This window comes from Scyliorhinus canicula, chromosome 21 (assembly GCF_902713615.1).
Source record: "Scyliorhinus canicula chromosome 21, sScyCan1.1, whole genome shotgun sequence".
Lineage (NCBI taxonomy): Eukaryota > Metazoa > Chordata > Chondrichthyes > Carcharhiniformes > Scyliorhinidae > Scyliorhinus > Scyliorhinus canicula.
Genome location: NC_052166.1, coordinates 67,940,021 through 67,964,702, shown reverse-complemented (window position 1 = coordinate 67,964,702; position 24,682 = coordinate 67,940,021). Strand labels below are relative to the sequence as shown.

Here is a 24,682-nt window from a genome sequence, read left to right as displayed (position 1 = left end):
AGTAACTTCATTGAAGCCTACTTGTGACAATAAGCGATTTTTATTTCATTTCATGTGGGCATCGCTGGTGAGGGTAGCATCTTTTGTTCATCCGTAACTTGCCTTGAGAAAGCGGTTGTGAGGCATTGCTTTGAACCGCTGCGGTCCATGTGGTGTAGGTACGCCTACAGTGCTGTTGGCGGGGGGAGAGCATTCCAGTGACAGTGAAGCAACGGCGAAAAATTTTCAGTCAGGATGGTGAGCGACCTTTGGGGGGGGGGGGGGGGGGGGGGCTGGTGATGGTGTTCCTCGTGCATCTCCTGCTTTTGCCCTTCTAGGTGGCTAGAGGTTGTGGGGTTGGTAGGTTATGTTAAACTTGTGTGCCAGTGATGGAGTGGACGGAGTGCCAATTGAGTGGCATTTCCTTTTTCCTGGGTGGTGTTGAGCTTGTCTGAATGCAGCTCCAGGCAAGTGGAGAATTTTCCCTTACATCCCTGTCTGGTGCCTTGTGGACGATGGAGAGGAGTGGGGAGATGATTTTGCAACGTGCCAAAAGTTATCGTGGGAGGGGGTCCTGAGGCAATTAATTGCACAGAATTTGGCAGTGGTAAACTAGGACGTTTAAATGGCATCTGAGATAGGCTGAGAGCCCAGGGGAGAATCAATAGGTCAGCAGGAGCTGAAGCATCAACTCTCCTGCCTGACCTGCTGTGTGCTTCCAACATTGTTTTGTTTTCTCTCAGATCAAAGAGTTTTGATCAGTTCAGTTGATGTTCGAGGTCACAAAAAAACTTTGATTTTGTCTGTCTGACAGCAAGTTTCTGATCTGAAGCCCGGGGGAAGAGCAGGATTTGCTACAGTTTCTGGGCAGAGTCCTCCACTATCCCAGCGTGCACTGCTAGCCAGGAGTCCAGCACCGTCCCCTCCAGTATCCCGGCATGCGCTGCACGCCTGGCGCTCATCGCCGTCCGCCCAGCACAATGCGAGCTCACTCCTCCAGTATCCCGGCATGCGCTGCACGCCAGGCGCTCAGCGCCGTCCGCCCAGCGCAATGCGCGCTCACTCCTCCAGTATCCCGGCATGCGCTGCACGCCAGCACCGTCCGCCCAGCACAATGCGAGCTCACTCCTCCAGTATCCCGGCATGCGCTGCACGCCAGCACCGTCCGCCCAGCACAATGCGAGCTCACTCCTCCAGTATCCCGGCATGCGCTGCACGCCAGCACCGTCCGCCCAGCACAATGCGAGCTCACTCCTCCAGTAACCCGGCCTGCGTGACGGCTCCGGGGCTGGGAGGAGTACTCCGCGATCCCGGCATGCACCGTGCCTGGTGGCTCCTCCCCCACCACCACCACCAGCGGTCCGGTTGCTAAGGGCCTCAGGCTGTTCCATGACCGCGGCGTTCGGGCCTGTGTGCGGAGCAGGGAGACTGGCAGCGGGGCCGGGGTGTGAGGTGAGCGGCGAGGGAGATGTTTGTGATCGTGGCGGAGGCCTGGGCCTATGTGGGGCATCGCGGCTCTCCCCCGAGCGTCACCCCCGGGGGTACTGAGGCCAATTGTGACCCCGTCCCGCTGTGGGGTGATACCCGCTTCTGGTGGTCCTGTCCCTCCTGGAGCCCCCCTCCCGGGGCCGCATGGCCTCAGTCCCCAGGGCTGGAGGCCCTGCTCCCACTCGGGCTGAAGCCGGGACCAGGCTCCCTTGTGATGCTCCTCATTGCTTCAGGGAACTGGGGCTGCATCTATCCAGCTGTGGCCACCAGCAATAATTTATACCGAGCCTATTCCCACAGACCCCTCACACCCAGGCATTGCCTTCTTCCAGACCCTTCCATCAGGCAGAGGTCTGAAGACTCGGACATCCAAACATAGGAACAGCTTCTTCCCCACTGCTACCGGACTCCTCAACGACTCCCCCTCGGACTGATCTGTTCCCTATAAGAACAGTATTCACGACGCCCTATGCTGCTCTTACTTATGTATTTGCTTTGTTTGGCCTCTTGTTCCGCACTGTAACCAATCACTGTTGTCGATGTACCATTTGTCAATGTACTCTGTTAATTATTCTTTTTTGTCTACTATGTACGTTTCCCCAGCAGTAGAAAAATACTTTCGACTGTACTTCAGTGCATGTGACAAATCAGATCTTTATCACCTGTTCCAAGACTCCGATCCCCAGCCATCGTACGCCATCAACTCATCCAAAACTCTGCTGAGGGTGTCCTGACTCCCAGTAACTCCTGTCCTACTTTCGGCCCCTGAGCACACTGACAAACTGTGTTTGCATGTCAACATTTTCAAACCTGCAAACATTATGAATTAGGAGCAAGTGGAGGCCATCCGGCCCCTCTAACCTGCTCCGCCATTCAATGAGAATCACGGCTCTGGTCGGATCGTAACCTCAACTCCACATTCCCACCTACTCACTCCCCGGTAACCTTTCACCCCCTTTGCTGATCAAGGATCTATCTACCCCTACCTTTCAAAGGCTCTGCTTCCACAGCCATCTTCTTACAATTCCGGATCAGACCCCAACAGTGGCTGGGATACTGCACAGACACCCTAATATTTTATTTTAATTTTGTAAGGCTGTGAGGAAAGGATTCCTGGCTCCAGGAGTGATTGCATAAATAAATAGGGATATGGTAAATTGAAACAAACTTTATTACTAACATAGTATTAAAATATCTTTAACCTCAGACAAGGAAGTAGCTGACAATGACCTCTTAAACAATGCTAATCAATAGTGACACAATAACCCATAACTGCTATCTTTATTCCCACATTCCCACAACAAAACCATCTCGGCTCTCAATCCACTTTTAAATACAGTGAGCACTCTGGAACACTTGTACAGAGATGTCTTGAATGCTCCGCTTTGAAAAGGAGAGATCTTTTGAGACTGCTTGAAAGAAAGAGACCTAACCCCCTGTCAGAATAATGCAGAACCACTGGCTGTATTTCTTCAGGAAACTTTCTTAGCTCACCTTCCAGCCAAAACCTAACCCTGAAAACCACATCACCTGACTGCTTCAGCCCCTGACTCCTCCCATTAACTACATCTCGTTAAGCGGAACACAATGTGTCCAATTATCTACTCTGCAGAGGACCCTCGTAATATAAAATAAAAAGCCATTAGCCCCAACTTTTATGATGCTTTAATTGCACCTCTGGCCATTTTTTTGTGTGATGTTGAAGATATTTTCCGTGTTAGTAATAAAGTTTGTTTTAAGAAATCATATCCCTATTTTATGTGAAATCACTCCTGGAGCGATGAATCCTTTCCTCACAATCTTACAAAATTAAAATTAAATATTGGGGTTTCTGCCAATGTCCAGCCACTGTTGGGGTGTGGCCTGGGATGGTAACACTACTTTGCTTAAAACCGATCTCTTGGTCGTCTGTCCTGTTCTTAACACCATATATGGCATGATGTCAAATTATCCTGCTAACATTCCTATTAATTTGGAATGTTTCATTATATTAAACATGCTACTTGATGTGCAGGCTAGGTGGATTGGCCACGCTAAATTGCCCCTTAATTGGAAATGAAGAATTGATACTCTAAATTCATATTTTTAAAAAAGAGGTTTAAATAAATTAAACATGCTACTTAAATATTGAGGCCAACTTCCCATGAATTCTTTACGGCACAGGAATTAATAAATTCTGTACCAATGGGCTAATTAGCCTCCTTCGTACTGGAATAACTCAATGGCCCTCAGCCCCACTCATTCATTATACACCAGACTGCCATACGTGATCATTTCAGCAGCACCTTTGACGGGCAGTGAAATTGTGTTATGTCCTCTGATTGTCTTAACTCAGCCCCGATGGCAAGAATCCAACATACAGACGTTCCACACAACATACAGACGTTCCACACAACTTTGCACTAAGTTAACAATCTCAGGGTGACTAAAAAAAGAGTATTTCCCAAGAGCGGGAGTGAGTGCTCTTCTGTGGCATGTTGTTAGGGGCAGTGTAGAGGGAGCTTTACTCTGTATCTAACCCCGTGCTGTACCTGTCCTGGGAGTGTTTGATGGGGACAGTGTAGAGGGAGCTTTACTCTGTATCTAACCCTGTGCTGTACCTGTTCTGGGAGTGTTTGATGGGGACAGTGCAGAGGGAGCTTTACTCGATATCTAACCCCGTGCTGTACCTGTCCTGGGAGTGTTTGATGGGGACAGTGTAGAGGGAGCTTTACTTTGTATCTAACCCCGTGCTGTACCTGTCCTGGGAGTGTTTGATGGGGACAGCGTAGAGGGAGCTTTACTCTGTATCTAACCCCGTGCTGTACCTGTCCTGGGAGTGTTTGATGGGGACAGTGTAGAGGGAGCTTTACTCTGTATCTAACCCCGTGCTGTACCTGTCCTGGGAGTGTTTGATGGGGACAGTGTAGAGGGAGCTTTACTCTGTATCTAACCCCGTGCTGTACCTGTCCTGGGAGTGTTTGATGGGGACAGTGTAGAGGGAGCTTGACTCTGTATCTAACCCCGTGCTGTACCTGTCCTGGGAGTGTTTGATGGGGACAGTGTAGAGGGAGGTTTACTCTGTATCTAACCCCGTGCTGTACCTGTCCTGGGAGTGTTTGATGGGGACAGTATAGAGGGAGCTCTATGGTTATGAGGCATATCCGTTGTTTGTGGACATCTTGCAGAGTTAAACAGTTAATAATCAAATTGACCTGTATAAATAGAGCGAATCCAGGAAAAAAAGGCTTTCTTAGACAAACAGGAAGACAGCAGGGTGGCAGAACAAGGAAATAAATGTGGCAACCTCGTGAATGAGTGATTAAAGTATGACACTGTTGACTAGTGTAACTAACTGTTGGTCGTGAAGATAAGTTGTGAATAAATCTATTCCTCAAGAATTGAGGAACAAATAGCTCGGGATGTCATGTTTAAGGGATGCTTTTAAGATAAGTCAATAAGATTCATAATGCAAATAAACCGCTTGCAAAGAGTTCAAGAATGGATACGTTCTCGGGTCTTGACTGTTACATCTGCCTTTGATGTTGCCTATCAAAGCTGTGTACCTGTTCTGGAACTGTTTGATGGAGCATGGCTTTCATCAGTTAGCTGGGGAGCTTCAAAGATAAATAATCTGCAAGCCTCTTCCCTGCACAGTCAGATTAATCATCCATGCTGTATATGAAATGAAAATCGCTTATTGTCACAAGTAGGCTTCAAATGAAGTTACTGTGAAAAGCCGCTAGTCGCCACATTCCGGCGCCTGTTCGGGAATTGAACCATGCTGCTGGCCTGCCTTGGTCTGCTTTAAAAGCCAACTCTTTAGCCCTGTGCTAAACCGTTGCCTATACTCCACTGTCAAGATGCTTATGAAGTGTGAGGATGTCAGCACTTGATCCAACAGGACCTGGGAGGTGACATATGGTCGGAGCTGCGCTGTTTCTGGATGAACAGAGTTAGTAATGATTTTGGAAGGTAATCAATGAGCAAGGTCAATGCTCGGCGAGTGCGGACGACATTCGTCGAGTACGGACGACGCTCGCGAGTGCGGACGACAATCGGCGAGTGCGGACGACGCTCGGCGAGTGCGGACGACGCTCGCGAGTGCGGACGATGCTCGGCGAGTGCGGACGACGCTCGCGAGTGCGGACGATGCTCGGCGAGTGCGGACGATGCTCGGCGAGTGCGGACGACGCTCGCGAGTGCGGACGATGCTCGGCGAGTGCGGACGACGCTCGCGAGTGCGGACGATGCTCGGCGAGTGCGGACGACGCTCGGCGAGTGCGGACGACGCTCGGCGAGTGCGGACGATGCTCGGCGAGTGCGGACCATGCTCGGCGAGTGCGGACCATGCTCGGCGAGTGCGGACGATGCTCGGCGAGTGCGGACGACGCTCGCGAGTGCGGACGATGCTCGGCGAGTGCGGACGACGCTCGCGAGTGCGGACGATGCTCGGCGAGTGCGGACGACGCTCGGCGAGTGCGGACCATGCTCGGCGAGTGCGGACGATGCTCGGCGAGTGCGGACGACGCTCGGCGAGTGCGGACCATGCTCGGCGAGTGCGGACGATGCTCGGCGAGTGCGGACGACGCTCGCGAGTGCGGACGACGCTCGGCGAGTGCGGACGACGCTCGGCGAGTGCGGACGACGCTCGGCGAGTGCGGACGACGCTCGGCGAGTGCGGACGACGCTCGGCGAGTGCGGACGACGCTCGGCGAGTGCGGACGACGCTCGCGAGTGCGGACGATGCTCGGCGAGTGCGGACGACGCTCGCGAGTGCGGACGACGCTCGGCGAGTGCGGACGACGCTCGGCGAGTGCGGACGACGCTCGGCGAGTGCGGACGACGCTCGGCGAGTGCGGACCATGCTCGGCGAGTGCGGACCATGCTCGGCGAGTGCGGACGATGCTCGCGAGTGCGGACGACGCTCGCGGAGTGCGGACGATGCTCGGCGAGTGCGGACGACGCTCGGCGAGTGCGGACGACGCTCGTGCGAGTGCGGACGACGCTCGGCGAGTGCGGACATGCTCGGCGAGTGCGGACGACGCTCGGCGAGTGCGGACCACGCTCGGCGAGTGCGGACGACGCTCGGCGAGTGCGGACCACGCTCGCGAGTGCGGACGACGCGCGGCGAGTGCGGACGACGCTCGGCGAGTACGGACGACGCTCGGCGAGTGCGGACGACGCTCGGCGAGTGCGGACCATGCTCGGCGAGTGCGGACGATGCTCGGCGAGTGCGGACGACGCTCGCGAGTGCGGACGACGCTCGGCGAGTGCGGACGACGCTCGGCGAGTGCGGACGACGCTCGCGAGTGCGGACGATGCTCGGCGAGTGCGGACGACGCTCGCGAGTGCGGACGATGCTCGGCGAGTGCGGACGACGCTCGGCGAGTGCGGACGACGCTCGGCGAGTGCGGACCATGCTCGGCGAGTGCGGACGACGCTCGGCGAGTGCGGACCACGCTCGGCGAGTGCGGACCACGCTCGGCGAGTGCGGACCACGCTCGGCGAGTGCGGACGACGCGCGGCGAGTGCGGACGACGCTCGGCGAGTACGGACGACGCTCGGCGAGTGCGGACGACGCTCGGCGAGTGCGGACCACGCTCGGCGAGTGCGGACGACGCGCGGCGAGTGCGGACGACGCTCGGCGAGTACGGACGACGCTCGGCGAGTGCGGACGACGCGCGGCGAGTGCGGACGACGCGCGGCGAGTGCGGACGACGCTCGGCGAGTACGGACGACGCGCGGCGAGTGCGGACGACGCGCGGCGAGTGCGGACGACGCTCGGCGAGTGCGGACCATGCTCGGCGAGTGCGGACCATGCTCGGCGAGTGCGGACCATGCTCGGCGAGTACGGACGACGCGCGGCGAGTGCGGACGACGCGCGGCGAGTGCGGACGACGCTCGGCGAGTGCGGACCATGCTCGGCGAGTGCGGACCATGCTCGGCGAGTGCGGACCATGCTCGGCGAGTGCGGACGACGCTCGGCGAGTACGGACGACGCTCGGCGAGTACGGACGACGCTCGGCGAGTGCGGACGACGCGCGGCGAGTGCGGACGACGCGCGGCGAGTGCGGACGACGCGCGGCGAGTGCGGACGACGCTCGGCGAGTGCGGACGACGCTCGGCGAGTGCGGACGACGCTCGGCGAGTGCGGACCATGCTCGGCGAGTGCGGACCATGCTCGGCGAGTGCGGACGACGCGCGGCGAGTGCGGACGACGCTCGGCGAGTGCGGACGACGCTCGGCGAGTGCGGACCATGCTCGGCGAGTGCGGACCATGCTCGGCGAGTGCGGACCATGCTCGGCGAGTGCGGACCACGCTCGGCGAGTGCGGACCACGCGCGGCGAGTGCGGACGACGCTCGGCGAGTGCGGACCACGCGCGGCCAGTGGGGACGATGTTCAGAGAGGGGCTGAGCAAATTTAATCTCAGGTTAGGCTCCCATCCAGAAGTAGTAATGGGCCTAAGTGATTCAAGCATCATCAGCCAGCGCTCCTGCTATTGACCATTACCCAGTGATTCCTGCTGGTGACTGACGGAGGTCAAGGCTTCAGGATCAGCTGTGATGCTCCCTACAGCCAGTTTGCTGGTAGTCTGCATCCAGGCTTCAAATCAAAAAGTGACCTTGTAGGTAAAGTAGCATGGACATTTGGAACTAGAAGTCATCAATTCAGGAGAGTAGAAGGAGCTAGCACTATGTGCTTTAATTCAGATGTGAGATATTAAACTGAGGTCCCATCTGGCGTCTCAAATGGACAACATCCCATGGCCACTATTTCAAATGAAATGGGTGCTCCCCTGGTGTTGTGGCCAATTTTCATCCCTCAACCAACATCACAAAAACAATTCACCTGGCCACAATCGTATTGCAATATGGGATTGTGTTATACACACATTGGCAGCTGGGTAACAGTGCCTGCACCTCAAACTAACCTCAGTGGCTGGAAAGCATTTTGGGACATTGAGGCGGTGAAAGGCACAACAGAAATGCAAGTTCTCTCTCTGTTGCCTCGCAGCATCATCCTGTCACATATCACTATGCTGAATTAGGAGCACCTGCTTCACTGCTCACCAACTGGATGCACGAGGATATTTTTGTCATGGCAGCAGTTGCTTGTGATCTGTCCCCATGTCCTCAGAGAGAGAGAGAGAGTGTGTGTGTGTGTGTGTGTGCAGGAGACGGTACCAAGAACTGGAATTCTACAAACGCTGATCAGGAATTGGGCCCTAAGTGTGAGAGAGAGAGACAGAGCAGAGTCTGTGAAGCTGGAAACTCTTGCCCAGTGTCCATTCTCTGTGAGAGAGTCTGGCTGGTGGATATTGGACTGTTTCACCATGGTGGGATTACTGGGAGTGATTGATTCTGCACCTTGCACACTTTTAACAATGATCGGGTATGCATTGGGATTTCTTTTTGCTTTGATACTTGGAATTTGACTGTAACCCATGGGTCACCAGCCTAGCACAGTGGCTAGAACTGTTGCTTCACAGCGCCAGGATCCCAGGTTCAATTCCCGGCTTGGGTCACTCTGTGTGGAGTCTGCATGTTCTCCCTGTGTCAGTGTGGGTTTCCTCCGGGTGCTCCAGTTTCCTCCCACAGTCCAGAAAGACGTGCTGTTAGGTCAATTGGACATTCTGAATTCTACCTCAGTGAATCTGAACAGGCGCCGGAATGTGGCGACGAGGGGCTTTTCACAGTAACTTCATTGCAGTGTCAATGTAAGCCTACTTGTGCCAATGTAGATTATAGTTATATTGGAGAACTGCTGAGCCAGAGGGATCCGGGTGTGAGAGCTGCTGTCCGTGTATGGCAATACCAGGCCACATGTGCTCATTGAGCAACTGCAAAAGTGAGCGTGAGTCTGCACTGCTGAATAAATCATGGTTCACCGCAGTTAGCAACTCGCGGGAGGGTGAAATCATTGAACATTGAAGCCAGTGTCAGCCAAACTCTCCCCAAAGCAGCCACTCCCTGGCCACTGGTTAAATTAAAGATGCTGTTTAATTGCAAGCTCTTCATCAGAGGAAAATATCCCAAGACCCTTCAAAGGGACATCAAAAAGGGAGTAAGCCAGAGACAGAGATATTAGGAGGGATGAGAGTATTAGGTTTTAAGATGTGCTTTTTGCAGAGGAGGATTTAGTGAGCGATTTCCAACATGGAGCATGGCTGACTGAAGGCAAGGCTGTCAGTGCAGAGACACAGGGAGTGAGGATGTATCACAGGCCAGAGGGGAGGAACGAGTTCCCTCCGGAGTGAGGTAGGTTAAGGGTAGTAGAGTTTTGGGTGAGCCCAAGTTGACAGAAGGGAGAGGATGGGAGGCTGGCCAGGAGAGCATTGCCATCGTTCGCCAGGGCTGACTAAAGGTACTGTCACTGTCAACGGATCTGTAACCCAGCTGAAGACGTGAACAGAGGCTGATGTCTGTACTCATTAAACCTCTCCATTGTTCGACACATTAAAAAGTAAAGAGACAGATCGTGTTAGTGAACCTGCAATCCAGTCATTAATAATGCTCCATCAGCACCTTGTCTTAAAATACTGCTATCATTTTACAGGAACTATGTTTGAGATTCGATATAATCTCTAATATATGTTCCTTGTGTTGTCAAGTGAAGACTGTCAATCTCTAGTCCTTGCATATTTAAACACTGACATCCAGTTTGGGTTCCGCCAGGGTCACTTGGCTCCAGACTCCATTACAGCTTTGGTTCAAACATGGACTAAAGAGCTGAATGCCAGAGGTGAGGTGAGTGTGACTGCCCTTGACATCAAGGAGCCCTAGCAATGCTGGACTCGATGAGAATCCGGGAAAACTCTCCGCTGGTTGGAGTCATACCTGGCATAAAGAAAGATGGTTGTGGTGGTTGGAGGTCAGTCATCTCAGCTCCAGGGCATCACTGCAGGAGTTCCTCAGGGTAGTGTCCTAGACCCAACCATCTTCAGCTGCTTCAACAATGACCTTCCTTCCAACATAAGGTCAGAAGTTTGGATGTTGTCTGATGACTTGCACAATGTTCAGCACCATTCTCTATAAGTACCGCACGCTAACCGATTGCGCCACTGGAGCCACCTCAGCACCATTCTCGATGCAGGTACAGAAGCCATCCATGTCCAAATGCAGCAGGTCCTGGACAGTATCCAGGCTTTAGGCTGACAAGTGGCAAGTTACATTTGCACCACACAAGTGCCTGGCAATGACCATCTCCAAGAGAGAATCTGACCATCGCCCCATGACATTCAATGGCATTACCATCGCTGACTCTCCCACAATCAACATCCTGGGGGTTACCATTGATCAGAAACTGAACTGAACTAGCCACGTTAATACAGCGTTTGAGGCTGAGTTCCAGAATTTCACTCCCCTTTGATAAAGAATTGCTTTCTGACATCACCCGTGAATGGACTGGCTCTAAATTTCGGGTTCTTTGTTCTCGATTGCCCCACCAGGGAAAATAGTTTCTCTGTATTTCCTGCATCAAATCCCATCCCGAGAGACTGGCAGGTGTTGAGCAGGGGAACAAAGTATTCTACTGAGCAGCCAAGGTCAAACTAAACTCACCTCCAGTCACATTTCAAAATGAACTGACACCTGGTCAGGCAGTAACTGCTGCATGGTCGATGCCGGTTGGCATTTAACAGGGTGATAATCTGAGGCTAACTGAGCAGTTTACCCGTGGTAACCTCAGTGATGGCAATCATATTCCTGTGCATGGTGGTGGCTTCGCTCTCGGCCTGGTGGAATGAGCTCCAACTGGAAACCTGAGCTGGGTTATAAAGTGAAAGGTAGTTGTGGACAGGACAGGGTTACCACGGCAATGTAGGTTTCACATCAACCTTCTGTCAGCAACAAGAGGAAATTCATTCTTTTATCCAAGACTGGCTGATCTGAATAACTCTCCCAGGAGTTGGCGAGGCTGTACCTGAGATGCGCAATGGTACTGTGTTGTGTTTGACCCGCTCTCACTCTCCCTCCGCTCCCTAATGAGCTCACAGATTCTGTAGGTGGAGTCTGCATCCTTCACGTGGACAATGAGCAGCTGCAGGCTGACCATGAATAGCATCCCAGCTAAACCTGGGAATAGGGGCTGGTTTAGCACAGTGGGCTAAACAGCTGGCTTGTAATGCAGAACAATGCCAGCAGCGTGGGTTCAATTCCCGTACCAGCCTCCCTGAACAGACGCTGGAATGTGGCGACTAGGGGCTTTTCACAGTAACTTAATTGAAGCCTACTTGTGACAATAAGTGATTATTATTATTATTATTAATCACGTATATAGACATGCAGGCAGACACGCAGACACACGTTTTCATTTGCCGTAAAGCACTTTGGGGTGTCATGAGGTTGTGAAAGTTGTAGAAATTAGTCATTCTTATTTCCTCTCTCTAAATCATCAACTAAAATCCGTGGAATGACTTCGAGACCATTTGATCCATTGTGTCTTTGCTGGCTGTTTGGAAGATTAATTAATCCCGCTGCTCCTGCTTTTTCCCCAAACTCCGAGAATGTTTTTCCACTTCTAGTTTGCTGATGATACAAAGCTAGGTGGAAATGTGAGGTGTGGCGAAGACCGAGAGGCTGCAGAAAGTGAATGGGCACCAAGGTGGAAATATGGATTATACTGGGGGGAAAGTTATTCACTTTGGTCGGAAGGATAGAAAAGAAGAATGTTTTTTAAAAGGTGAATCTTGTAAATGTTGATGTTTGGAGAGCATTGGCTTCGCTTGTACAACTAATACAGAAAGTTAGCAAGCAGGTACACCAATCAGTTAGCATGGAGATACACTAATCAGTTAGCATGCAGGTACGCCAATCAGTTAGCATGCAGGTACGCCAATCAGTTAGCATGCAGGTACGCCAATCAGTTAGCATGCAGGTACGCCAATCAGTTAGCATGCAGATACACCAATCAGTTAGCATGCAGGTACACCAATCAGTCAGCATGCAGGTACACCAATCAGTCAGCATGCAGGTACACCAATCAGTCAGCATGCAGGTACACCAATCAGTTAGCATGGAGATACACTAATCAGTTAGCATGCAGGTACGCCAATCAGTTAGCATGCAGATACACCAATCAGTTAGCATGCAGGTACACCAATCAGTTAGCATGCAGGTACACCAATCAGTTAGCATGCAGGTACACCAATCAGTTAGCATGCAGGTACGCCAATCAGTTAGCATGCAGGTACACCAATCAGTTAGCATGCAGGTACACCAATCAGTTAGCATGCAGGTACACCAATCAGTTAGCATGCAGGTACGCCAATCAGTTAGCATGCAGATACACCAATCAGTTAGCATGTAGGTACGCCAATCAGTTAGCATGCGGGTACGCCAATCAGTTAGCATGCAGGTACACCAATCAGTTAGCATGCAGGTACACCAATCAGTTAGCATGTAGGTACACCAATCAGTTAGCATGCAGGTACACCAATCAGTTAGCATGCAGATACACCAATCAGTTAGCATGCAGGTACACCAATCAGTTAGCATGCAGGTACACCAATCAGCATGCAGGTACACCAATCAGTTAGCATGCAGGTACACCAATCAGTTAGCATGCGGGTACGCCAATCAGTTAGCATGCAGGTACGCCAATCAGTTAGCATGCAGGTACACCAATCAGTTAGCATGCGGGTACGCCAATCAGTTAGCATGCAGATACACCAATCAGTTAGCATGCAGGTACACCAATCAGTCAGCATGCAGGTACACCAATCAGTCAGCATGCAGGTACACCAATCAGTTAGCATGCAGGTACACCAATCAGTTAGCATGTAGGTACACCAATCAGTTAGCATGCAGGTACACCAATCAGTTAGCATGCAGGTACACCAATCAGTTAGCATGCAGGTACACCAATCAGTTAGCATGCGGGTACACCAATCAGTTAGCATGTGGGTACGCCAATCAGTTAGCATGCAGGTACGCCAATCAGTTAGCATGCAGGTACACCAATCAGTTAGCATGCAGATACACCAATCAGTTAGCATGCAGGTACACCAATCAGTTAGCATGCGGGTACGCCAATCAGTTAGCATGTAGGTACACCAATCAGTTAGCATGCAGATACACCAATCAGTTAGCATGCAGGTACACCAATCAGTTAGCATGCGGGTACACCAATCAGTTAGCATGCGGGTACACCAATCAGTTAGCATGTAGGTACGCCAATCAGTTAGCATGTAGGTACACCAATCAGTTAGCATGCAGATACACCAATCAGTTAGCATGCAGGTACACCAATCAGTTAGCATGCGGGTACGCCAATGAGTTAGCATGTAGGTACACCAATCAGTTAGCATGCAGATACACCAATCAGTTAGCATGCAGGTACGCCAATCAGTTAGCATGCAGGTACACCAATCAGTTAGCATGTAGGTACACCAATCAGTTAGGAAGGCAAGTGGCATGTTGGCCTTTATTGCGAGAGGATTGGACTACAGGAATAAAGAAGTCTGCTATAGTTGTACAGGGCTTTGGTGAGACTATTCCTGGAGTATTGTATGCAGTTTTAGACACCACATTTAAGAAAAGATTTGCTTGCTTTTGAGGCAGTGCTGTGAAGGTTCACTACATTGCTCCCTGGCCTGAGATCGTGAGTACATTGAATCTATATTCTCTGGTGTTTTGAAGAATGAGAGGTGATCACATCAATTATTCCAGATTCTGAAAGGGTCTGATAGGGTGGGCACTGAGAGGTTGTTTCCACTGGTCAGGGACTCTAGTTCGGGGGGGGGGGGCACTGAGAGATTGTTTCCCGCTGGTCAGGGACTCTAGTACCTGGGGGGGGGGGGGGCACTGAGAGATTGTTTCCGCTGGTCAGGGACTCTAGTACCCGGGGGGGGCACTGAGAGATTGTTTCCACTGGTCAGGGTCTCTAGTACCCGGGGGGGGGGGGCACTGAGAGATTGTTTCCGCTGGTCAGGGTCTCTAGTACAGGGGGGGGGGCACAGAGATTGTTTCCGCTGGTCAGGGACTCTAGTACAGGGTGGGGGGGGGGGGGGGCACTGAGAGATTGTTTCCGCTGGTCAGGGTCTCTAGTACAGGGGGGGGGGGCACTGAGAGATTGTTTCCGCTGGTCAGGGTCTCTAGTACAGGGGGGGGGGGGGGCACTGAGAGATTGTTTCCACTGGTCAGGGTCTCTCGTACAGGGGGGGGGGGGGGCACAGAGTGATTGTTTTCGCTGGTCAGGGACTCTAGTACAGGGGGGGGGGGGGGGGGCACTGAGAGATTGTTTCCACTGGTCAGGGTCTCTAGTACAGGGGGGAAGGGGGGGGGGGGGGCAGAGTCGCTGGATAAGGAGCCGATCATTTAGGACTGAGATGAGAAGCAATTACTTCACTCAAAGGGATTGTGAATCTTTGGAATTCTTGACGCTAGAGGATTGTGAGCGGTGCCAGTCCTGGATCGATTCAGGTCCCATTAATAGGCTAGCACCAGGACAATTCCAATGCATGCCGACCCTTATCCCAGCCGCCCGTTGATGGGTCGGCTGGGCCAGAAGGTACCCCTACGACCCGTGGTGCTAAGTTCACAGTGGGCAGTCAGCGGCTTGCGCAGCAGGCTGCGGCAATGGTAGTCTGTGCTTGATCACTCCGACCCCACGGGTCACCTCTTAGCTGCCCACCCCCAGCCCTGGCAGACGGCATCTGGCCAGTGGCTCAACTGTCAGCACACTACAGTGATGTTGAACACTTTTCGTACCCATCCCCCCCCCCCCCCCCCCCCCCCCCCCCCTCCCTCAGCAACCACGGGGCCTGTATCCCGATTTGAAATAGCACAAGTAAATCTCGCCGTCAGCAATTCGTCCTAGCGGAGTCAGAGCATTGTGGCCGGCCCAGGAAATGCAGAGTCGGGACCATTAATGATATGCCATTATACTGTACCATTTGCATATCGACAATGGCGAGCATTCACGTTGGTGGACCAGACCATGGCACCAACCTCGATTGTTGGCTGGCGCCCAATTCGCTGCCCGATTAGTATTTCACGATTCCGGCATCGCTGGACAAGGAATCCCGCCCCAGATCTCTCCTTAGCCTTGTCTACAGTAAGGTCTCCTCATTTTCCTATTCATTCCTGGGATGTGGGTGTTGCTGGCAAGGCCAGATTTATTGTTCAGCTTTTGTGGTTCCTTGCGGGCCGCTGCAGATCCTGTGGCAATGGTATTTGGGAAGGAGTTCCGGGATTTTGTCCCAGCGACAGTGAAGGAACGGTGATATATTTCCAAGGTGAGTGACTTGGAGGGAACTTCAGGTAATGATGTTCCCAGATGTCATCTGCCTTTGTCCTTCTGGGTGGTAGAGGTCGTGGGTTTGCAAGGTGCTGTCGAAGGAACCATGGTGATTTGCCTCCCTCCCCTCTGATTCTTTTTTGCACCAGTCCCATCAGGCTCCTGATTAATCTTCTCTCTTTCTCTACAGACGTTCTATGATCCTGAAACAGTTGAGACTAGAACCACAGCACCCCAGTAACTTTCATAGCAACGTGGAAGGAGCTGATGGATGGGCGTCTGCCTGTGATGGTTAGTTCTCCTGTCACCATGGAGGTACCAGGAGGATGCCAAGAGGTGCGTCTGGCAGTCAGGATATTCCCATCCCAGACAAGACCCTAACTGTGGCTAGGATACTGGACAGAAACCCCAATATTTTATCTTAATTTTCTCAGACTATGAGGAAAGGATACCTCGCTCCAGGAATGAAAGAAATAGGGATATGGTTCACTGAAACAAACTTTATTACTAACTCAGTATTAAAATATCTTTTTTTTTTACTTTATAAAAAAAATTTGGAGTACCCAATTATTTTTTCCAATTAAGGGGCAATTTAGCATGGCCAATCCACCTAGCCTGCACATCTTTTGGATTGTGGGGGTGAAACCCACGCAGACACGGGGAGAATGTGCAAACTTCACAGGGACAGTGATCCAGGGCCGGGATTCGAACCTGGGACCTCAGCGCCGTGAGGCAGCAATGCTAACCGCTGTGCCACCGTGCTGCCCGTATTAAAATATCTTTAACATCACAGCAGAAAATACAATTACCCCTTAAACAAAGAACAAAGAAAATTACAGCACAGGAACAGGCCCTTCGGGCCTCCCAGCCTGCGCCAATCCAGATCCTTTATCTGAACCTGTCTCCTATTTTCCAAGGATCTACTTCCCTCTGTTCCCCGCCCGTTCATATATCTGTCCAGATGCATCTTAAATTATGCTATCGTGCCCGCCTCTACCACCTCCGCTGGCAAAGCGTTTCAGGCACCCACCACCCTCTGCATTAAAAAAACTTTCCACGCACATCTCCCTTAAACTTTCCCCCTCTCACCTTGAAATCGTGACCCCTTGTAATTGACACCCCCACTCTTGGAAAAAGCTTGTTGCTGTACACCCTGCCCTTACCTCTCGTAATTTTGTAGACCTCAATCAGGTTCCCCCTCAACCTCCGTCTTTCCAACGAAAACAATCCTAATCTACTCAACCTTTCTTCATAGCTAGCACCCTCCATACCAGACAACATCCTGGTGCACCTCCTCTACACCCTCTCTAAAGCATCCACATCCTTCTGGTAATGTGGCGACCAGAACTGCACGCAGTATTCCAAATGTGGCCTAACCAAAGTCCTATACAACAGTGAATACAATCTTAATTGCTATCTTTACTCCCACTTAACAAGAAAATAAACCCATCTCAGTTCTCAATCCACCTTAAATACCAATGGCACATAGGAATACTTGCTTTACCGAGATATTCTTTGAGAAAGATAGATCTCTTGATGCTACTTTACAGAAAAGATCTGACTCCTGTCAGGCCAATGCAGAAACTCTGACTGCACGTCTTCAAAAGGTGTTTTCAGCTGGATTGTTTCAGTTCCCCCTTGTCCTCAACCAAGTCTGCACTGCTTTGAATAATGTTAGTCACTTTTTAACTAAACTGGAGGGAGCCAAACCTGACACGTGGTCCCAATTTCATCCAGTACTGAACTGAAAATGCTTTCTCAAAACGCCTGGTGCCTTAGCTGCACCCAACGATGACATCGTCTCACCAAGCTGAAAACTAATTAACTCCCCGGGGAATTCCCTTAATCAAAACAAAATGGCATTAGCCTGAGCTTTAACTTTTAAAAAATAAATTTAGAGTACCCAGTTCATTATTTCCAATTAAGGGACAATTTAGCGTGGCCAATCCACCTACCCAGCACATCTTTGGGTTGTGGGGGCGAAACCCATGTTGGCGAAACTGGGGGCAGCACGGTGGCCTAGTGGTTAGCACAACCGCCTCACGGCGCTGAAGTCCCAGGTTCGATCCCGGCTCTGGGTCACTGTCCGTGTGGAGTTTGCACATTCTCCCCGTGTCTGCGTGGGTTTCGCCCCCACAACCCAAAAAAATGTGCAGAGTAGGTGGATTGGCCACGCTAAATTGCCCCTTAATTAGAAAAAATAATTGGGTAATCTAAATTTATAAAAAAAAAAAATGTTGGCGAAACTGGGAGAATGTGCAAACTCCACACGGACAGTGACCCGGAGCCGGGATCGAACCTGGGACCTCGGTGCCGTGAGGCAGCAGTGCTAAACACTGCGCCACCTTGCTGCCAGCCTGAGCTTTAACAATGGTTAATTGCACTTCTGGCTCCCAAAAGCTTTGTTGTCTTTCAACCTGAGAATCCTACCTAGGCTTTTAACCCTTCCTTCACCAAATACTTAGAATGGAATATATCTGAAATTCCTACATCCCTCACACGGGGACAGTTCTTGTGACGTTATTTGTGGCAGTGAAGTCATGATATGTACACAGTGTATCTGACTCAATGGGAAGTTGGGGTGTCCCAGGGAGGTTGTGTATATCTCAGCAGGCAGGATAGGAATTGGTGCAGTGTGTCTCACCAGGTGACTCACACTGCCTCCCAGTGGCTGGTTGCTGAGCTTCAGGTACCAGACCTGAAGGACAACTCAATGTGGGACACACCTGAAACCTTACAAATGTTTAAAAACACTAATTGATCTCATGCCTCCCAGTCACCACTAACCTTTCATCATTTTTCCAAAGAATTAAAATTCTTTGTATAAAATGTAAAAGGGTCTTTTTCAGTTCGGCAGCACGTGACACATGGTGTGCCACAAGGATCAGTGCTGGGAACCCAACTGTTTACAGAGAAACATAGAAAATAGGAGCAGGAGAGGCCATTTGGCCTTCGAGCCTGCTCCGCCATTTATTGTGATCATGGCTGATCATCCAACTCAATAGTCTAATCCCGCTTTCTCCCATAGTCTTTGATCCCCCTCACCCTAAATGCTGTATCTAACTGCTTCTTGAAAACATACAACGTTTTGGTGTCAACTACTTTCTGTGGTAATGAATTCCACAGGCTCACCACTCTCTGGGTGAAGAGATTTCTCCTAATTTCTGTCCTAAATGGTAGCACAGTGGTTAGCACAGTTGCTTCACAGCTCCAGAGTCCCGGGTTCGATTCCCAGCTTCGGTCACTGTCTGTGCGGAGTCTGCACGTTCTCCCTGTGTCTGCATGGGTTTCCTCCGGGTGCTCCGGTTTCCTCCCACAGTCCAAAGATGTGGTTAGGTGGACTGGCCGTGCTAAATTGCCCTTAGTGTCCAAAAAGGTTAAGTGGGGTTACTGGGTTTCAGGAATAGGGTGGAGGTGGGGGTTTAAGTAGGGTGCTTATTTCCAAGGGGTTGTGCAGATGGGCCGAATGGCCTCCTTCTGCACTGTAAATTCTATGATTCTGTCCTCAGACTGTCACCCCTGGTTCTGGACTCACCCACCATGAGCAACATCCTTCCTGCATCTACCCGGTCCAGTCCTGTTGGAATTTTATAGGTTTCTGTGAGATCCCCCCTCATTCTTCTGAACCCCAGCGAATACAATCTTAACCGACTCAATCTTTCCTTATATGTCAGTCCTGCCATCCCAGGAATCAATCTGGTAAACCCTCGCTGCCCTCCCTCTAGAGCAAGAACATCCTTCCTCAGAGAAGGAGACCAGAACTGCACACAATACTCCAGTTGTAGCCTCACCAAGGCCCTGTATAATTGCAGCAACACATCCCTGCTCCTGTACTTTAATCCTATCGCAATGAAGGCCAACATACCATTAGCCTTCTTTACCGCCCGCTGTACCTGCATGCTTACCTTCAGCGCCTGCTGTACCTGCATGCTTACCTTCAGTGACTGGTGTACGAGGTCACGTTGTACATTCCCCTCTCCTAATTTATGGCCATTCAGATAATAGTCTGCCTTCTCGACTTTGCTACCAAAGTGGATAACCTCCTATTTCTCCAAATTATACTGCTCTGCCATTCATTTGTCCACTCACTCAACTTGTCCAAATCACACTGAATGATCTCTGCATCCTCCTCACAGCTCGCCCTCCAATTTATATAAATGACTTGGAGGAAGGGACTGAAATCATGGTTGCTGAATTTGCTGATGACACAAAGATAGATGGGAAAGTAAATTGTGAAAAGGATGTAAGGAGACTACTAAGGGATAAAGATAGGTTATGTGAGTGAGCAAAGATCTGGCAAATGGATTATAATGTGGATAAATGTGAAATTGTCCATTTTGGCAGAAGAACAAAAAACAAGCATCTCTAAATGGTGAGAGATTTCATAGCTCGGAGATGTAGAGGGATCTGGGTGTCCGAGTCCATGAATCACAAAGGGCTTGTACACCGATTCAGCAAGTCAATAGGAAAGCTAATAGAATGGTATCGTTCATTGCCAGGAGAATTGAATAAAAAAGTAGGGATATTATGCTTTAGTTATACACGGCATTGGTGAGGCCACATCTGGGGTATTGTGCACTGTATCGGTCTCCTTAATTAAGGAAAGATGTAAATGTTGTTGGAAGCAGTTCAGAGAAGGTTTACTGGACTAATACCAGGAATGGGAGGGTTGTCTGATGAGGAAGGGTTGGAGAGGTTGGGTTTGTATCTGCTGGAGTTTAGAAGAGTAAGAGGCAACTTAATTGGAACATATTAGATCCTGAGGGGTGTTGACGGGTGGGTGTGGAGAGGATTTTCCTCTTGTGGAGAATCTGGAACTAGGGGTCACTATTTAAAGGGGTTTATCAGGGGCGGTTCATTTAAGACGGAGAGGAGGAGAATGTTGCACGTTTTACTTGAGTGTATTACGCGTTTATTGGAGTGTATTAACACGCCTCCGTTTAAAGGCCGTGTGCTTAACACTGCTACAGCTCTGTGTGTGTATTTTCAGCTCGGAGTCGCCAGGTGCCGTATATAGACACCTCACAAGTATTTCAAGGTCAGGTTCAAAGTAATAAAACTATACACCGATTAGTAAGTTCCAACGATCAATATTTATTATACAAATATAATAAATACGCATGCACACGCTAAAGACTAATACCTATTTCTACTATTAAACGACTAAATACTTATCTAAGTAGGAACCAGCAAGGTCAGGGGACAAGGCCTTTGTTCCTTTCTGGGCTGCACCTTCTGTTCGTTACTAGTTGATTAATGTATAGGCAATGCTGGGTTCACGTAGCGAGCGTCGTTTTGGCACTTACTGAACTATGGCTGGTGCTCAACGGCTGGTGATGGAAGACAGGATCAACGGCTGGAGTCGGAGTCAGGATACAACAGCAGATCTGGGCCGGAGTCAAAACAGCAGTCCAAGCCGGAGCACAAAAACAGCGGAGCCGGAGCAAAACAGACAGAACCATGTGCGGGGTCTATCTTTATAGGGCCCCCAATGTCCGTGCCTTTTCGGGGCGGGCCTTTACCTGCCATGTATCGATTGGATCATTTCCTAATCGATGTCTTACAAATCCCCCAATCTGAGGGTCTCTTCTCGATGGGTGGGGCGGTCTCTAGGGTCTTTTGTGATGGATACTTCTGGTGCCGTTTCGTCTGGGCGTCCACTCAAAGTATCCATTCAAACCCAAATGTTGCTATTGTGTGTGCCCAGATCTGGATTGCCTCATTACTATGCAAAGCGTTTTGCTATTTACACCTTTGGTTGAGATCTTCCACCTGGCCATAAACCAGTTTTGCTACGTGCAGAATGCTAATTAGCCTTTGCAGACTGCTTGTCTTGGCTAAACTGTTTTCTCCCTACAGTCTTAGCAGTTCTCCATTTTGTTAGCCCAGTGTCCATCTTAGGTGGCTACAAGAAACACTTTCTCCCAGAGGGACATGAATCTTTGGAACTCCCGTCGTCAAGAATCTTTGAATATTTTGAAGGCTATGGATTAATGATTAACAAGAGGTTGAAATGTTACTGGGGGTAGGTGGGAGGTTACACTCAGATCAGGCATAATCTTATTAATGGCGGAGCAGATCCGAAGGGCTGAGTGGCCGCCTGCTCCTTGTTCACATATCTGATTAATCTGGTACGGATCTCTTCACATGCAATAACTCTTATTGCTGCAGTCTCAGTATCCGGCAGGTATTGTGTTGTCTCCCCGGCCAGTTTTTAAAAATTCATTTGTGGCATATGAGCATTGCTGACAAAGCCAGCGCTTGTTGCTCATCCCTAATTGCCCTTGAGCAGGTGGTGGCGAGCTGCCACCTTGAATATAATTGAGTGGTTTGTTCAGCCATTTCAGAGGGCGCTTAAACATCAACCACATTACTGTGGGTTTGGAGTCACGTTTGTTTTGAATTCATTTACAGGATGTGGGCATCGCTGGCTAGACCAGCATTTATTGCCCATCCCTAGTTGCCCTTCAGAAGGTGGTGGTGAGCTGCCTTCTTGAGCTGCTGCAGTCCCTGAGGTGTAGGTACACCACAATGCTGTTAGGGAGGGAGTTCCAGGATGTTGCCCCAGCGACAGTGAAGGAATGGCCGATATATTTCCCAGTCAGGGGGGGTGAGTGACTTGGAGGGGAGCCTCCAGGTGGTTAGACTGAGTAAGGACGATGTCCTTTCCAAAAGGACATTAATGAACCAGATGGATTTTATGGAAGTCCATTAGTTTCCTAGTCACTGATGCTAGATTTTATTCCAGATTTATTGCGTTACCTAAATGTTGTGGAAATTCTAATAAAGACAAATTCCTCAAGGTTCGATTTAAGGAAATTTATTTACACAAATATATTTGCAGAGAGTGTTGCAGCTGTAAAGCCAGTGCACTGCACTCTGAAATTAGATTGAAGGAAGCATATCTTTATAGTCTGAAATAACAGCTTGAAGTAAACAGGCATGTTTATGTTAAATAGACCTTCGAAAGTCCGTACGATGAAATACGTAGTACGTATGTTCTTGCCCTTGGCTTAAAAACAACTCGAGTACACATTTTGTTATCTTTCGGAGGACAATGTGTTTTCAGAATAAGGCCGAGACCAGAATATTAAGCAGTATTTCATTTATGTTACCTGACCTACTTATTTTCATTCAAATGCAGTGTTGAACTATAGTCAAGCATTTCCCAGCAAGCTTCTAAATTGGCTACTCATTAATTTCCCTTCCACACTAAATTAACATTCCTCCAGATGCTGTGGTGGGATTTTACCTTGTGTCGTTAGTTCAGGCCTCTGAATAACTTGTGCATAACATAACCATTATGCTACCGTAGCCCATTGTCCTGGGAGTTGCTCAGTCCATTCACTGAGGTGTTGACCATAGCCCAATGGTAGCACCAATGCCCAATCAGGAAGGCGCCTGTTTTTTTAAGGATCACATGTTTGAATTTAATGCTGTGTATTCCAGGTTTTCTCCTTCATAGTTTTGATGGTGTGTTGCAGGTACTGCCTTATGGCCTCTCCAATGGAGCTTTGGGACATCAATCAGGGCCTATTCTACTTCTTTACGCTGCTGGCTCCATCTCTCTATCTATGCGAAAGTGAAAGGATGAGGCAGTCTGCTCGGTGGGTCACTGGAGATGGGAACTGGACGCTTTTAAGGGTTTTTCCAGACCGTGACAGTAGTTAAAGACGTTTAGCTCACCACCTAACGTGGCCAAGAATGAGTGATCAGACCAACCTGTCAGCCCACGATGCATGGAACCAGGCCGCCAGCATGGGCACCAGGCAGCAGAGAGGCCAATCAAGGAACCAAGAGGAGTCCATACTGTTTCCCAGCGACACTTGGAAATGCCCCCCTGAGGAGTTGGGCCATGGAATCCAAGGACTGGAGCCGGCATTGTTGCCAAGACCACCGGCAAGACCCAAGACGTCCCGGCAGGACAAGTTGCAACGCCTGCACTCGGTGCAAAGCAGAGTGTCTGGTCGTAGAGTGAAGGGCAGGAGCAGTGAGGACAGTTCGTCGGAGCCCGTTGACACTGACTCATCCTGCGGTTCCCTGTACGGAGGTGACCTCTCAGGTTCCCCCATGCCGTGTCTCCAGGGCCGGTCTGTGGTGGTTCCCCAGAAGCCCCTGTCCAGCAGCAGTAGCAACAGCAGCTTGCGAGAGTGTGACACCAGCGAGTCAGCCGGCAGCACGGCAGAATATCGCAACGGCCCTACCCGCCCAGATTCCCAACGGGGGAGTGACGGCCCTGATGTTAAAACAGTGCCCTCAGCCAATCGCAAGCTGCCTCCTGTGGTGCCCAGCAAGCCCCTCCCTCCAATGATAATTAACCTAGACTCACAGATCCTAAGGACCAGTAATCGGATCGACCCAAATTTAGTGAATTACATTCAGAGGGCGGATTCAAGCCAGAACAGGGATCTCAACCTGTCCCATGGATTTGAAGACAACCGATCGTCATTCTCCATGAGTTCTTCGAGTAGCGTCCTGTTTCCTGTGCGTTCAGAGGATCTTCGGAACAGGTACGAAAATGACTGAGAATTAATGTGCTTAATCCTCTTAGCTGTAAACTGTCTGCAAGATCCCGTGTGTCAGCTTTAGCTCAGTGAGGAGCTGTCTCTCGCCTCTGAATCAGAAACTTTAGATTCAAATCCCACACAGTGCAGTGCTAGGGCCCTGCCTCCTGTACCTGCTACCCTTTTGTTTATACATTTAGAGTACCCAATTGTTTTTCCCAATTAAGGGGCAATTTAACGTGACCAATCCACCTACCTTGTATATCTTTGGTTTGTGGGGGTGAGACCCACAGACACGGGGAGAACACGGACAGTCAACCAGGGCCGGGATCGAACTCGGGTCCTCAGCGCTGACGCAGCAGTGCTAACCACTGCGCCATCCACTATACTTGCTACCCTGAACTTTTTACCTAAACATCCACTTGTCTCTGACGATTATGGAGTGTTGACAGACACAGACAGCATGGAAGTTCTCTTGTCTTGGGCCTT

General features: G+C 50.4%; 1 protein-coding gene across 5 annotated transcripts in view; it reads left to right on the top strand.

Moving 5' to 3' along the window:
* Nucleotides 1-1,236: 1,236 nt before the first annotated feature.
* inpp5e (inositol polyphosphate-5-phosphatase E) overlaps nucleotides 1,237-24,682 on the top strand; it is a 46,007-nt gene continuing 22,561 nt past the window's right edge. Inside the window, exons 1-3 of one of the 5 annotated variants that reach the window (XM_038782051.1) lie at nucleotides 1,237-1,431; nucleotides 15,880-15,980; nucleotides 23,174-24,199. In XM_038782051.1, coding sequence (XP_038637979.1) covers nucleotides 23,394-24,199 — 806 coding nt within the window. In that variant the 5' untranslated portion in view covers nucleotides 1,237-1,431; nucleotides 15,880-15,980; nucleotides 23,174-23,393. Of the gene's footprint in view, nucleotides 1,432-15,596; nucleotides 15,688-15,879; nucleotides 16,026-23,173; nucleotides 24,200-24,682 lie in introns of those variants that run through there. The other 4 variants (XM_038782049.1, XM_038782052.1, XM_038782050.1 and 1 more) reach the window with 4 other exon arrangements.